This window comes from Vanacampus margaritifer, chromosome 11 (assembly GCF_051991255.1).
Source record: "Vanacampus margaritifer isolate UIUO_Vmar chromosome 11, RoL_Vmar_1.0, whole genome shotgun sequence".
NCBI classification, from domain to species: Eukaryota; Metazoa; Chordata; class Actinopteri; order Syngnathiformes; family Syngnathidae; genus Vanacampus; species Vanacampus margaritifer.
In genome coordinates this window covers 19014892-19031494 of record NC_135442.1, presented here as the reverse complement: position 1 = coordinate 19031494, position 16603 = coordinate 19014892, and the positions used below count along the sequence as shown (strand labels likewise).

The 16603-nt window shown below is 39.8% G+C and overlaps 1 protein-coding gene across 1 annotated transcript; it reads right to left on the bottom strand.

The window, feature by feature from the left end:
• Nucleotides 1-29: 29 nt before the first annotated feature.
• Nucleotides 30-16191, bottom strand: rftn2 (raftlin family member 2). Its single transcript, XM_077580524.1, has 9 exons — nucleotides 14936-16191; nucleotides 6210-6390; nucleotides 4340-4448; nucleotides 4064-4241; nucleotides 3781-3999; nucleotides 3397-3503; nucleotides 3087-3190; nucleotides 2013-2094; nucleotides 30-1687 (listed from the first exon to the last, which is right to left on the bottom strand). Exons 1-9 carry the CDS (start codon nucleotides 15072-15074, stop codon nucleotides 1484-1486), a joined length of 1323 nt encoding a protein of 440 aa, XP_077436650.1. The 5' UTR covers nucleotides 15075-16191; the 3' UTR covers nucleotides 30-1483.
• Between the last annotated feature and the right edge of the window lie 412 nt (nucleotides 16192-16603).

The window sequence follows — 16603 nt, the reverse complement described above, 5'->3', positions numbered from 1 at the left end:
GTGTGAAAATGGTAATAATCAGAAATGGAAACTTTGACAAATAATGGGGACATTTATTTGTTTCAATAAACACTATCCATACATGGAAGCAAATGTACAACTCAAAAACGAAAATGGAATGAATGCTTGTGTTTAGTATCCATACATCAATTTTAAATGGTATTTCCATTATAATAGCAACATAACTGAAGTTGGCCGGTTTAGATTTACAAATATAAACAATCTTGTCCTTGTTATAATACTGCTGTAGTCCTTTAAAACACCATGACTTATGATTTTAATATCTATAAACTCTCAATTCAGTGGAGTACCACACATACTATTAATACTGTTAGAGATATAGATGTCTGAAATGGCATCTTGCCAGACTGAGCCAACATGGCTGCCATCTGGAAGCATAGCACACTATGTGGACATATTGTGACAAATTCCACTTTAAGGGAAGGCAAAGGTGAAGAAACTCCACTCAAATCAAAATGGTTGCAATACTTTCTCCCTTTTTTTTTGTCCGTCTAGTGCAAATGTGTTCTATGAGTGTGTCCTATCAAAAGTCACAAGGGAAAAAAAAGAACACCGAAATTACTTTGACATGTTTGTGCATAAATCGTCTCAAACCAATAAATAAAAACCTGCAGAGCAGCTACTCGCTTTCCTAATTTATAACAAAAACAATTGGCTTGCCTGCTTGCAGTGGACCTCGAAGCTTGAATGGTTTGGCAACGTGGAAACTGACCTAAAATTCTTGTCCATATGGAATCACATCAATCCCGCTCCATACTTTGTGTGCAATATATTCTTTGGATTGCATATATCGTTTTAAAAAGGTATCAGTGATGATAAGCCAAAAAGATATAATGAAGAACACAGAAAAAAACAACTTTGTGCCAGAATTGGTACTCATTAAGTTCACTACACATTTATACAAAATGTATTTGAAGAACTGTAGCAAAATTGACCCTCTGCTAGGCAACACCTGGAAAAAGCAGACGGGCGAATCACAAAAGAGATCACACATCAGACTGATGGTAAACTATAATTATGGCCATTTTTTTTTCTGTTTCCAAACCCAAGTGACCCATATAAAATGAGATTCTGAGCTATTTTAAATCTGGAATGCGGTCCATTTGCTGCCCACCAAAAGATGTTTTAGCATTAAATATCCTTGATATCCAGCTTAAGGTCCATGTAACTATTTTAAGGTCCATGTAACTAGTAGGCTGTTTGTCCTAACTAGTAGTGCACATTTTCACCTCACTAGTAACTTATAGTTGACCTACGATGCAAAATTTGCCCTACTAGTGAAAATAAAGAATGTACTAGACCATGGACCAAAAGCTGGCTCTTGAACAAATGCTTTAACGGCTTTCTATATGTCCTCGATATGGCTTGGGTTCAAGACAAAAAAAGTGCAGAGTTCTCTTAGGCTCGTGGCCACGGAAGAAGTGGATTTCCTCCATCTGGGAATCTCATGACGTCAGTCCGCTCACATGCAGGTCACCTCGGCCTTGCCCTCCTCCTGGTCGAAGCCGCCCTCCTCCAGGTGCGACAGGGAGCTGGGGAATCCCGCCCCGAACACCGGGAAGCCGCCAATGCCACCGGCCGCAGGAGAGAGCTCCTGCCGAAGCGCGGCGCCGCTGACGGAGCGACTCACGGAGCGGCTGGACACGTCGCTGTGCACCGACAGAACCTGCGCATATCGTCACGTAGTGTCCTTTCGTTTCCATTATCAGGTAACCTCAAGACATTCATCTGTTTTCAATAGCATTTTCTTTGCCCTCATTAGGGTCTGCCCATCCAGCAATAATGTTCATTTTACCCATTTATATTTATTATTATGGTTATTCCTAGTACTTGATTACCTTGTTTAGTTAAAGAGGTTAGAAATAGTAAAACAGCTCTTATAATGATGTACACTACTGCGGATTACAACCACAGTAACGTGGTTTTACAGTTATTGCTGCAAATCCAATTTGACCACGAGGGGGCAGTGTGGACTTTCATACATTTCTCACCTGGTTCCTGTGCTGTGCCGCTGCCTGACTCCTGACAGGCCGCTGAAGAAAAACGACTTGCTTGGTAGCCAGATTCCCATCGCTAACATGCGTAAACAGACAACAATTAGTAAAGAAGTACTGCGTATTGTACATACCACTCACCAGCAAGGTTATTTTAGATAATGAAAACTAACAACAAAATAAAACAAAAATTCAAAAACAATTTAGTTAGCATTTTCGTTTTTATTGTATTTTGTTATTTAAAAAATGAAAAATAACTGAAAATACATTTTATGTACTATAATTATAGCGACAATGTCCTTTCTTTTAGTCTTTTGTAATTAATTTAATACACAAGCCTTTGAGGATGGTTTTAAATGTGATTTTAAGTATATTTATTTCGATATTAATCGGAATAAGGTCGGCAAATCCAGGTCCAGAAAGTAAAAACCCTGCCTCGGTATGGCTTTAGCCCCATGTGCTAGCTAGCTAGCTCCCATGGTGCTCGTTTACCTGCTAGAGAGCTAGCTAGCTAGAGAGCTAGCTAGCATCAATGGCTAAAGCCAAACTGTGGCAGGGTTTTTACTTTCTGGACCTGGATTTGCCACCTCTGGAAGTGACTAGGAGCTATTATATATTATATAACAGGAGCTTTTATAATACTATAAGTAATACGCGAAAACTAATACTGAAACTAAAACTAATGAAAACTAACAGAACCATTCTGAAAACTAATCCAAAATCCAACTCAAAATGAAATAAAAACTAACTAAAATGAAAACTGCAGACAAATTTTTTGCCTTTACAAAGATAATAATGCTCAGTTTTGAAGTTCAATTGAACCTTGGGTCATTGAAGAGGATACACTATTGTAGGTGGGTCTGGAATGTCCGGTGAAAATCTAGGTACAAATCTTATAAAATAAACTTTTTAAACATGGTTTCACGATTGTGTACATGCAAGAAGCATGGTGTTGATGTGTTATTTTTACTTTGCTGCTATCTTGTGGCATGATAGAGTACAACATCCCTCCATCATGTATGATAGTGCTTAATTACGGGTTGAACACTGTATTCATGTGCACATTGTTACCTATCATGTCGTATGATGGGAGTGGGCAGCACGCACGTCAGCAGCCATCCAAATTCCGCCAGAGTGTGAAGTAGCGGCCCGTAGTCTGTTTTCACACTGGAGCCCTGTATAGACAGACACAAAAACACAAGGAGTGTATACACTCACATAAAAATTGCCTACATCCAAGAAAATAAAATTATAAGGTTGTTTGTATGTGATGATATAACATCATTCCGCTTTGCATGTAGAAGAGCAGAATGAGTGTGGTTCTCGTAAGAAATAGAATCTTCCAGTGATGCCACTCATTATGAGAAACGAATTTGCCAACCTCAATGACGGTCCACTGCTCCACCACAATGGTGTCGTTGGCGGGAGGGGCGGTGCTTTTCTCTTCGTAAACAAAAAGGCCCTCCAGTGAGCGTGGCACGGGCTCGCCTGAAACCCAAACAATCATTTTCTTGTCATCACTTTGAACCCACAAGAAATCTAGACCACAATTAAAAAAAAAAAAATCCTCAGATTGAGTTCACTTTCATGTGAGAAGTATAGGAAGTGAGGTTGTTAAGGCGACTAAAAATAGACATGACGGACAACAGGAGGCTGCAGCCGGAGTCACAACAGGAAGTGGCGAATTTTATGCGTGAATCCCTCTTTTATGACTCTTGAACAAACAGCACAATGGCTCGATGTGGCGATTGGACGGGGCCCCCACCTCTCGGGGTGTCCCAGTAGACGAAGGAGTCCACCAGTGACCAGCCTCTGCGGTAGTAGGCCGCTGTCAGCTCCAGCCAGTCGGCCTCCAGGGCGCTCACCACCTGGCCCTTCCTGGAGACGCGCATGGACAGCGCCCCCTGGTGGTACTGGCAGGACAATGAATCCAGTGGGGCGCAACCCGGAGCCCACGAGTGGAAGAAGACCAGAAGTCGCATGTCTAAGAGGAATTAATGCCGATGAGTGCAAATCCTGGAGAACCAGAGAGATTGACCGTGTCTCACCAGGACTGTACGTGTTCTCCTCCAGCTCCCGGTCCCCTGGTGGGGTGCGAGGGGGAGAGTGTGGGGGCGAGCGGCAGGCCCTCTTCGGACTGTGCAGTCGGCTGCCGTTGCTGAGCACGCTCACCTGCTGAAGGACCGAGCCGACAAAACGGACCCCCCCGCGGGCGCTGCTGTTCACCTTTAGGAGAAACAGCCAAACTATATTGAGCCATGGCACTGCATTAAAAAAACTTTCCTTGATTGAGGAACTTGAAGAGTGGAAGTTGTTGTCGTCACCCTGTCAATGAGCGCCCGAACAATGTCGCCCGTCAGCGAGTCTCCGGGTAGCGGCCACTCCTCCACCCTCAGGACGGGCACGCTGTGACACATGGATGCCGTCTGTTGACTTAAAAAAAACAACAGAATTTTAAACAAGGCAACTGGTGGACATCCATCCATCCATTTTCCAATGTGGGAGGAAGGCAGAGTACCTATTGGAACAATGAAAACATAGAAGCACACAAGGTAAAGGCCAGTGCCGCGATTCGAACCCCAGCCTAAGAAATGGGGTACAGACATCCTACCGCTTTTTTTTTCTTCAGTATCCTGTACTTCTAAATTATTTATCTATGGAACCACCCGGGTTCTGATGGTCCACTAAAGTACAGTGTTTTACTGGACTAAAAGTCTTACATATAGATAAAAACGTGTCATTTTATTGATGGTTCATACATCGTACAAGAACATTTTTAAGTCCACTACATAAAAAGAAAAGAAAAGAAAAAAATACTAAAGCTAAAGCCTCAGTGAAATTAAACATTTACACAATGTGTAACTTATTATACTACGACAAAAATGATTCCCTGCCCTCATTTTCAGGGCAAACCTCTAAAATAAGTAAGTAAGTAATTTACTGAATAAATTGCACTAAATGTGCAGAGTAAGAAACAATTTCAATGAAAAAGTGCTGGCTTTTGTCCACCAGGAGCTATATAACATGAAGATTCCTACATGGACAACACTTCCAAATTTGCCACTTTTTAATGTCACAAACTGCAAGTTTTTTCTCGTATATTTGTCAGTTTTTTTCTTGCAAATTTGCCAATTTGTAATGTCGTAAATATATAAGATTTTTCTCATGAAATTATGTTTTTTTTTCCTCAGAATATTACCTCCTCTTATATCTATATCTATATCTATATATATATATATATATATATATATATATATATATATATATATATATATATATATATATATATATATATTAGTGCTGTCAAAGTTAAAGCATTAACTAATTAATTTATCAAAAAAAATCGCATTAATCATGAATTAATGCAGATTAATCGCAGATTAATTTTGACCATAGTTTATCCTTTAGTGTGACAGCAATTGGCTACATTTAAGGTAGCACAGGTTGTGTTTTAGCAATAAACATAATTACGTGCATTGAAGTAAAGCATTTAATAAATGCTTGCGTATCACATTTAGAATATTTGTTAATGTCAAAATATTGGGGTCATTTTTTTCCCATTTTAAATTATGCAAGTAATTAAGTGGGTCAAAAAATGTTGAAGACGTCCTCCTAACATTAAATGTCAAAAGAATTAACACATAACCGGTGCTCTTCAAATTTGGCGGGGGAAAAATTGTGATAAAAAAGCCTTCTTTTTTTTTTTACTAAGCGATTATTCATGATTAATCAAAATTCTAAAATGTGATTAATCTGATTAGAAAATGTAAACGTTTGACAGCTCTAATATACATATATATACAGTACATATATATATATATATATATATAAATATAAATATATTAGTTGTATGTGGCCCTTATACGCCATGATCTGATCATACTGATTTAAAGCTGAATGAATATTCACGTTGATAATATGTGCAGACCTGTGAAACCTCCTCTCACTATTGGCTGGTGGATGTTGTCAAGTGTCTTTCCAGCCAATAGAAATCACTGTTTCAGTCTGGGAAACCGGGACAAACAAGACAGGCTCTTCTGGCTCGCCGGCATGACCTTCTGGCATAGCTTTGCATGAAATATGCAGCTGGCTCTATCAATCATTCATGGATTTACTCGACAGTTTGCTGCTGAGTGCGCACGTGATTTTTGTTTTAGAGTTGTAGAGTTGCAGAGTTTTAGAGCGTCAGCTTACCTCAGTCTTGGCCGGGCCAGGACGGCGCGGTACAGCAGGCTGAAGGGCAGCGAGCGCGTGCGGCCCACGGACAGGATGATGGGGTGCAGGGCGGCCAGGACGTAACCCTGCGTGTAGTACGGCTGCAGCGCCTGAGGCAGCTCGGCCAGCGATGACACGTACTGCACGGTGGGACGGCTACCTGCACCAACGAGGAGGACAGGACCAGTTGGTTAACTCGTGCTATTAGGAACAATAAGAAACGTCAAAACATGAAGTCATTCGAGATTACGTTTACCGTACTGAGAGTATCTCCAGGTTTAAAGCCCGGTACAGTGAAATTTTGGGGTTATGATTAGCACCCTTGCTATATTGTGGATTTTTGGTTTAGGGTTAGCTAAAATGCTACTGCTGTGACCGCATGACCACATCCTTGTATAAACCTTTGTTTGAATTTAGCGTGCCGTCTCTAAGTCGATGTCAGTGTCAACGATGAGGCGCATAAGACGTGGTCATGGCCCTTTTGTGAAAATGCCCGTAAACTATTGAGGGGCACACTGCACAGCTGTGAGACCACCAGAAACCCGCAGAAGTACACGGCTCCAGTTTACTGACATTCCTGCGGGACAAAACATCCATTCCAATCTGGATTACGGCAGATACAAAATAACAACATTCCCTAGCTGCTACTTTTACGACTCTACTTCCATTTAAGTTAAACGTGGATCACTAAAGTCTTAAAGGGTCACTCTGGAAAAACAGGCAACAAGGCCGTATTTAACGCGTCCCTTGAGGATGAAATACACGCACACACACATACTGTGTTTTCATTGGAAACAGCCCCTCCCATCCCGCTGCCACTCGCCCTGTCACCAACACACTGAGGCCTCTGTTCACAGCAACAAAAAGTGAAAGGACAAAATAAAGGCTGGGCAGAATGGCAAAAAGGGTGAAAAGCTAAAAAGATAGGAGGTGGGGAAGTGGAGGGTGAAGAAGGGGGGCTACTTAAGGGGTCTGACAAGAGGTGTCTTGTGAGGGGACTGAGGGGGTAGGGGGTTATTTTGCAGAAAACAGGAGTTACAAGATGGAGTTTATGAGTCCATTAGGGAAGGCATGAAGAGGAGAAATCTGCCTGGCAACAAGCAGCCCAGGAAACCAAAGTGACATATAGTGGACAGAGGTAACAACGTTGATGTCCATGCTTAGTCATATGATTAATTCTCGATTCCACTCGAGTCCGTTTTGATGAGTTTGTTTCGACTTGCTAGGCCAAACTCATGAAACTCAACTTGGCTTTGACTTGAAGTCCATGAAGCACGTCTTTTATTTAAATATACAATGTGTGTAGCGGGCTTCATTTGATTACATTTGGAGTAATTGCCCAGCCATGGTCACTGAAAATATACTTACACATATGTGACTTACACCTCTGTTAAAACCACACAACGCTGATATTTCTCAACATTTACAAGTTGCATACAATCTAATAGTAAAAGAATAATTAATATGTTTGTTTGAATCACTTTTTTCCCTTCAGATAGCTTCATCCCTACCCTTTGTCCTTAGCCTGCTAGCATGCTAGCACTAGCTTTAAAACAAGTTGATTACATATCAATCTTGTTGGCAAATGAGAAGTGGATCAAGAAACTACACAAAGTGTTCCAAATGTGTTTGTTTCTTAAAAAAAAAAAAAACTTGCAAAAAATTATTTCCACTTTTAATATGTCAAACTATAGACAAGGCAAGAAGCTACTCAGGATGGCAAATGAAAAGTTCACCATGATGCTAGGAGAATCAGAAGAATATCTCAATCCTTTGGGTTGTGAAAGTTCAGGACACAAAAAATAAACCCATAAAAGGCCTGAAAATAACAGGGGAGAAAAATATCAAATAAAACAGACTCAATGGGGTCTAATGCTAATATGATCATTGAAAGCACTAAACCTCACTAATGTTCCCATTTATACGATGACATGACATTATCTCCATATCAGACACTCAGCAAAGATGGAGAGCGTCCCTAAGAATGTCGATTAGCGATGACGGACATCTACACGCGCGCGCCGGCCTTCGAATCACCTCCAGATTATTAATCAAAATCCTGACTTTAATCAGATATAATCCAGCGAGGTCCGTTAGATGAGCAGATTAGACAGGGATTATAGAAAACCCGCATTCATCCCTGGAAACGATGACTGACACATGAATGTGATTTTTCATAAATGGGACAGACTACCTATGGTGTATAGCTAGCTATCCATTTTAACATGTACCAGTGATTCCAGTAATATTCCACCTTTGAAGGTACTGCAAATCTGCACGTTTGCTTTTATACTACCTGTAGAGGATGACATTTTTGATTTTGTTTGTTTGTTTGTAACAATCAGTGGGTGTCCAAAGTCAATAATGGTGCCTTGACTTACAAGGGGCTTGCGTTACCAGTTTTTTGAGGTATGAGTTGTTGCTCGGACATTTTTTTTGTCTTGAGTTACAAGCAAAAATTTGAATTAGAACAGTAAATGGTGCACAACAAATCTGTCCGTGTTAAATTTACAGTGTTCGATCAAATATGCAGTAAGCAGCGTTATTTTAACACATTTTATACTGTCAGAGTAAATTTCCTTGAGTGTTGTGGTGGATGTTGGGTGTAACCTGAATAGCACTACCTTGAGAGTTAAATTGACCACACCCTTTACAATTTTCCAGCGCACTGTCGACATATCAATAGTGATACATCCAGTTGTTGTTGTTGTTGTTGTTGGGGCAGTGTAGCTCAGTGGTAGTCTCTAGACTCTGAGAGTGTGGGTTCGATCCCAGGCCAGTGCGACTATGTCAAAGGATCCTTGAGCAAGACACTGAACCTCCAGTTGCTCCTGATCCCGCGTCATCAGTAGTCAAAATGTAAAGTGCATTGAGGGCCATGTAAGGAGGAAAAATGCTATATAAACTACAGTAGACTAAGTGCAATTTATGCAGAAATTGCGTGGGAATGCAGAATGCTAATAGATGAATGCTAATCTGAATGCTTATGAAGAACACTTTTATAAGCGAGTTGAAATTTATATGGAAAAGTGTTATCTGAAAGTACCCTCCATTCATTTAGATGGAAAAGTAGAACTAATGATAACCAATGGAAAAATGCCCACACCAAAAAATAATCACTCAATAGCGCCACCTAGGCATGCAGTACCTTCCATTCATTCAGATAGAGAAGTGGAACTGTGATAGTCAGTTGGTTAGCATGTAATCACTTAACAAAATAGCCATGGATACATTTGCAATATACAGTCGAAGGTGGGATTCTAAAACCTGCGACCTCCTGGTTATTGGACAAGAACAGGATCAGAGAGCTGCTAATGATGAGAAGCTGTATGCATGGAAGTGGGCGTGGAAAGTGGGACTTAGAAAAAGTTCAATGTTAGTCCCATTGAAAATAAATGGAAAAAAGTTGATATTTAACTTTAAATTGTGCCAATACAGTAATTAATGTGGAATCAGACGATATGTAACCAAGATGGCATGAATTTTTAAAGCAAGTTGAAATTTAAACGATGTAAATCAGATGTATTATGTGGTAGTTTTTGCACATGTAAAAAGTGTGGAGAATAAAATGTGCCTGAAATAATAATAAAGAATCAGAATAACCATTTACCAGAGTAAAGTTTAATTTGAGTTAAATTTTCAATACCGATACTAGAGCAGTACACTCATAAGCAGAGTTACATGTAGTTTGGCAGAATTAAACGTTTAACATTGACACTAGTGTAGAGTACTTTCAGCACTACTCAGTGTTTACCAGTGGAGATTTTTAACACTATACAGTGTTGGAGTAACACTAATTAAGTGTGAAAAACCTAACACTTTGAAAAGTGTCAGATTTACAACATTGGTGTGGACACATATAAACAGTTTTCTAGCTCTCAGTGTTAATCTAACACTGGCGATTTTGCTGTGTTGGAGCAAACTGCCAACTTTAGACAAAATTCAAAAGCATTATGTTTTTTTATTCTCTGTTAAAAAAAAGACTAATATTACTGCAGCTTGCTGAGTCATTTAGTTGTAAAACTCTGTTTATTATGTCTGTCAATATAATACTTACCCACAATGTCAATTGGGATTGAAGCTTGACATCAGGATCCGCAAACTTTTCAGTTTTCTACAATGTGTCATTACTTTTTACAAAATACAATACTGCAGACAGAGTGCCATTTTTCCTTGTCACAATTTTTTTCTCTCTCTCCAAATAATGGCATTTCCATTCATTTCAATGAAGAAAGATTATTTGAGATACAAAAGTTTTGAGCAATGAGCGTGGTCAGGGGATGATTTAAACTTGTGTTTTAAACATGACGACAACAGATGCTGGTGTTGACAACATTTACAGTAATTGTGTGATTGCAGAATTAAATGTGTCAAAGGATAACGTGTCAGTGGATGACAACAACAGCAGATGAATGTCAGCTCTTCTGTTATGTCTCTAATAGTCCCAAACACATTATAATTTGATGTATAGTAAGGATTCAGGACATTTTCTTTATATCTTTTTTCTCTGATTGGCTAAGAGAAATTGCATGGTTCTATTGTCTGAGGTGTGTGGCGTAAAGGTGTTAATTTTGGCTTAAATGGCCAAATATGGTTCCTTATTACTTTGTACACGGTGTTGTCCTCAAAGTTAAATTAGACAGAAATCATTCTCTATTTAATTATGACCCAACAATTACAACAAAGAACAGCAACTAATTAATTTATTTTTAATTTTTATTTTATCTGCTTTTAATGTCTTTCTTTAGTGATGAGCGCTACCTGACCCACATCTGGACTTGATTTCCTCACTACCACCAAGCCTTTTTAGGACACACGTGATCACAACTGTCAAACGCTTAACTTTCAACTTGAATGCGGACAAGCGGCAATTAGCCCATCTCCGCATTCAACCCATCCTCCCATAGCTTGGCCCCATTATACACCCACCAAGAGGAAACAGGGGCACATCGAACCAAATGCACCTCACAGCGAAATCGTTTCCGTGTGTTCTTGTACAGACTTGTGGACATGAGAAGGATAAAAAACACTCCAGGAAAATTTGCATTTGTGAGGCATGTGTTCGCCAGGTGCACCTCAGCCATGATCACATTTATTCCAAAGTGGACGTACTTGCATAGTTTTTGGTTCTGTAGCAACCAAGCTACCCTCAAAATAGACAAATCCTTGCCAACAGCCCTCGACTGTGAAGTTACTTCAGTCCGGTGAGCTTTCTATAGCATCAAAACAGCCACACATTGTGGTTCCAAACTGGAATGGGCTGCCGCAGATACCGTGGCTTTAATCTAGCGGGCACATACGGAGGCACAGATGGTGCTGTTTGGTGTAAGTTCTATTGGTTTTATATCATTGTGACAGGACGGGATAGCATAGAATTTGGACCTGGTCCACAGCATCCGTCCAAGTTTTTGACAACTGCGCGTCAACGAAGATACAATACCCAAAGAATGCTCTTTGACTTTTGGGGAAATTTTGATTATCGATTCAGAACAATTTTAGATTAAAATGTATTTGATTGACAATGATTTCTGCTTCAATTTATAGATATGCAAAGAATTGTCATGATCTACTCCAGTCTGACTCGCTAATGCTAATTAGCGCGCTACTCGTGGCACTTTTATCACTCAAAAGAACGACTATTCATACAAAACGCTTCAGGAATATATACAGAGAAGCATCCTAACATCCTACACTGCAAAAAATATATATTTTTTTATCGGAATAACTTGATCATGACTTGTTGCTTCTATGTGGCTACAACTTAACAGTTTATCAGAACGAGCGGAACCACACTGCCCCTGAGTGGCCAAATCGTGTACAACATGAACAGTGCTCCCAATAAAGACACACACAAACAAGGGCAAGACAGTATAAATAATTTAAATAAAATCGATTTTGGGACATTTTAAATCGATTCTGAATCATACTAAATGAGAATCGCGATTCTTATGAGAATCGATTTTTTGGCACACCCCTAGTAAATACCATAGACATGTCGTGAAATTTGCTGTTAATCATAACCAACTACTACCATGCGAAACTTCACAAAGTGTTATTATGGTCAATGGAAATAGATTAAAACTACAACAAGAATAAAGTTGGAGTATTTGACAGTGGCCCCCAACATTTTTGGGCCACAGACCAGTGTCACATAAAACACTATTTTGATGGACTGAATGGACAATCTACTCACGAGTACTCTGCAAGTAGCAACTTCTGTTTTTCCGAAATTCTAACAGTTGTACAGGACAACAAACAGTCGCCAGCTTTGAAGCTCTTGTCTGCTCATATTGTGTCTGCCTGCTTGTTGACAAGATGATCTCCCATTCACTACTTATACACGCCATTTTCTTCCAAATGGGTCACCAGAAGACCACATGAAGGGATTACCCTTGGTGGGGGGCAACTAGATGAGCCTCCCGGATTATCACACAACCAAAATTACATTCCATAATCAATGTAGGTGTCTTTTTGCATTGTAATGCATAACCACCACATGCCCACAAGTATGTGTGTGTGTGTGATTGCACATGCAAGTGCGTGTGCATGTGCGTGCATTACTACAAGTACTAGCCTCGGCAGGAAAAACCTTCCCTGACCTATTTCTGCATCAGCTGAAAGAAGGAGCCTGTTGCTGGGAAGAAAATGAGCTCTTGTCACCTAAACTAGGGAATCCGATCTGCCATGGGCTGGGCACATATGAAAAACACCAATAATAACAATTATTTGATAGATACTGAAATCACGATTAATAAGAACAATTACTCATTGATTTCAAAACTTAGTATTTACTCAATTACCAAAACTCAACTACTCAAAACTACCATTATAGCTTCATGCACATTCATTCATCCCAGCACGTTGAACACTTTATTCTTACACACTCTATTCTTTTTGTCAAGAACAATATGACCTTGTAAATATCATGTGAAATTCAAGCCATTTTTAATCAGCTACAGCCACACCTTTGCTGCTCTGCATCTTTGCACACATTCTTACCGTGAACAAGCATCTCCTTTATCTCTTGGTCATATTTATTTTATCTTATTTTTTAATCCTATTTTTATTTTCACAAGTCTTGGGATTTTGTAGGCTAACCTGGGACCTCAGGTGTCATATTTCGTGCCTTATCGACTGAAAACGTGTGTTGGTACGACAATAAAAAGTTCCTGGAATCCTTAAGAACTCAACTTTAAATAGAACTTCGAAGAACATCCAGAAAATAAATTAGTAACAAAATACAATAAGAATATACTAGAATGATTGCAATATAAAACAATCGATGAAAATAAATACAGACGCTCCCCTACTTACGAACATTCGAGTTACGAACAACGGTACATACGAACATTTCTGCGCGTACAGTACGTCAAAAAATGTTCGGAAAGAAATGCTGTAAGTTAGATTTTGTATTGCGCGTAGTGCTTCTTTCCGCCGCTAATACCGACGATTGGTGCTGTGAGAGCTCATTGGAGGCTGAGCAACGTGGCGAGGAGGAGGAGGAAGAAACGCCGGTCCCCATGAAGCAGGAAATAACTGTTGAAGCCGATTCCAGCGACGACGAAGAATCTCTCATGATATAAAATCCTCCTCTTCCTCCTCCTCCATCATCTCCTTAAGCATCGAATACATCTTCCAAAAGTAAGTTAAACTTCATTTTATTTATCTTATTACGTACATGTACATACTGTGTGTGTGTCTTTCGCTCTCTCTCTCTAACATACGTAGTACAGTACAGTACAGTACTGTACGTATTCTCTCCATTTTATTAAAAGTTTTTTTCAGTACAAACTAATGCAGGTTACTTGTACAAGCCTTAAACATACTTATATAAACCTTCAATATACTTATATAGGCTTTAAACATAAATTATAATACAAAATATAGCACTGAAGCAACTTACGAACAAATTCACCTTACGAACGATCGTCCGAAACGTAACTCGTTCGTAAGGTGGGGAGCGTCTGTACATACTCTTCCTGCTGTGCGCACAGTGGCCCTTAGAGGCAGTGTAGTGCCGTACATGTTTAGAGTACACGTTTACAAAGAGATACGAAGATTAGAAGAAGTAGGTTCGATTGAATATATTAAATACTATATACATTTTTTGAGGGCGATGCCGATTTTTGGCAGAAAAAAAAGACCAATTACTGATTAATCTGCCCATTATATATATAATGCATACAATTATTTCCCCCTCATTCCTTTTCAATGAGTGTCATGCGCAAACGTTTGCTATTAAGATCTACTCTGCTTTGATTGACAAGTCCATATATCAACACATTTTATTAAGTGTACAAGGTTATTGTATAGATTTAGGTGTCAATAATAAAACCTGCTTACTTGTTCAAGGTTTTTCCTGGCTCAAATTGAGGCACTGGTAATTGTGATACTACCGACTCCAGTCTCATTTTAAGGTATAGCTAAAATGAGACTGGAAGTTTAAGGTATAGGTAAGTACTCGCGACGGTGACCGATTATCGGCCGCCCTCCTGCGGCCGTTTTACGATCAATAACTAGAATTTAGAAAGTATATGAATATAAAGTTGCGATGAATTTCTGTCTGCAGTAGAGAAACACTCCAGGTCCCCATTTGAGTTATCATGCTAGTTTACATTACTTCATGGGAATTTAACTTTATTAATAAATAAATAAATACATTAATAATAAATAAATAAATAAATAAATAAATGTTCAGAGCCTACCTTCCAAGCTGAAGTCGAGGAGGACATAATCGTAGACAGTCTCCGTCTTGGTCTCCACTTGAGGTCTCTTCAGCGTCGAGTAGATCTTCCCGGGGCTGCTGTCCTCGGGGTCCTCCAGTTTCCTCAAACCGCAGCCCATGGCCTCAGAGGCGGATAGAGAGCAGCGGAGGAGCCGCTCAAAGTCTTTCCAAAGTCCGGCCGACCACTGCCTCTCTTTGGTTGACTCTTTTGCAAATTGCACCCACACCAACTAACGGGCCGCGGTCATCCTCCGAGTCGTACGCGGTGGTGGTCTTCCGCAAGGGTTCGTCGCAGTCGAAGCGGAACAAAGAGAGTCGAAGCCAGAGTTGAGAAGCAAACTGAATCCGGTACCTTGTCCCTCTGCCGAGTGGGTTGTGAAGCGTGGAGAGGCGGTGTGGACTCTTCTCCAGAGAAAAACTTTCCCACGCAGTCAAGAGCGCAACAATGATTCAACTTCCTTTTCGTCTTTTCAAAGTAATATCGTCTTCCTTCTTATGATTTGATCATCCGATTGTTAATCAGCTTGTGCCTATGTTATTGTTCAGCCTCTCCTTTGGTGATAAAAGCTGTGTTACAGACGAAACTACAGCAATCAAAATGCAAGGTTTGGTTTTAGGAAACGTTCTATAGTTTTACGCAAGCCAACAACGCAAACTTCTGTTCATTCGCATTTGTGGCAGGAGATTCCTTCGCGTTTACGTTTTACTGACATTTTTAGCCTTAAAATACCATGTAAAAAATAGCATTATTATCTATCTATGATGATTGAAGAACATATGTATGAGTGAGCGTCATTGGCTATTTGCATATATGTGCCCCTGCAATTGGCTGGCAACCAGGGTGCACACCGCTTTTCACCCAGGGTCAGATGATAACAAGAGCTACAGAAAATGCAGGACTGGAGCTTAAATCACTTATATTTATGCAATAATTTTATCAACAGCTGCTCTTCCTCTGCAAATGGCTCATCTCCACATATTTTCTTTTTAAAAACCTGGACCCCAGATCCTCCTTTGGAAAGAAGCAGTATCCTCTTCCCATATCTCCATGGTGATGATGGCTCAGGTCCTGTCCCTGCTTGACACATCTGGACAGAAGGCCTCGTGACCATATTTGTTATCAGCCTATTTATAACTGGTCATCCTGTTTTTCCATGCACAAACACAATATTTCATGGAATATTTGTCAATTCTGAACAGAGATCCACTTCCTGTTTGAGTTCATGCAGGATGAGGGATCCTCCTCCTGCTTTGTCCAATTCGTCTCATAAAAGTCAGAAAAAAATATACATAGTTAATTGCATACAGAAGGAAGATTGTTAAGATTTCTGTGCATTGCATAAAGGTGATTATAATCGTTTTTCAACGAAAAACAGGGTGAACTATTTGGCTGATTGATTTGCAACTACTTTGCTGTCCAAAGAAGAACAATGTTGGCATCAGCTATGGGGAGTTGAGCTACATCCATGCAAGTGAAAAACTCCTCTGGGCAACAGTTATTTTGGAAATAGTGCAGATCATCCAGTAATTGATCATTTTCCTAAAAGTTGAGCGAGGAAATTTAGTCAGACACACTTTGCTTGTAACAAAAAAAATAATCAGGACTTTATAGAGCAACAAAACACTTAAAAAAAAACATTTTATTAAA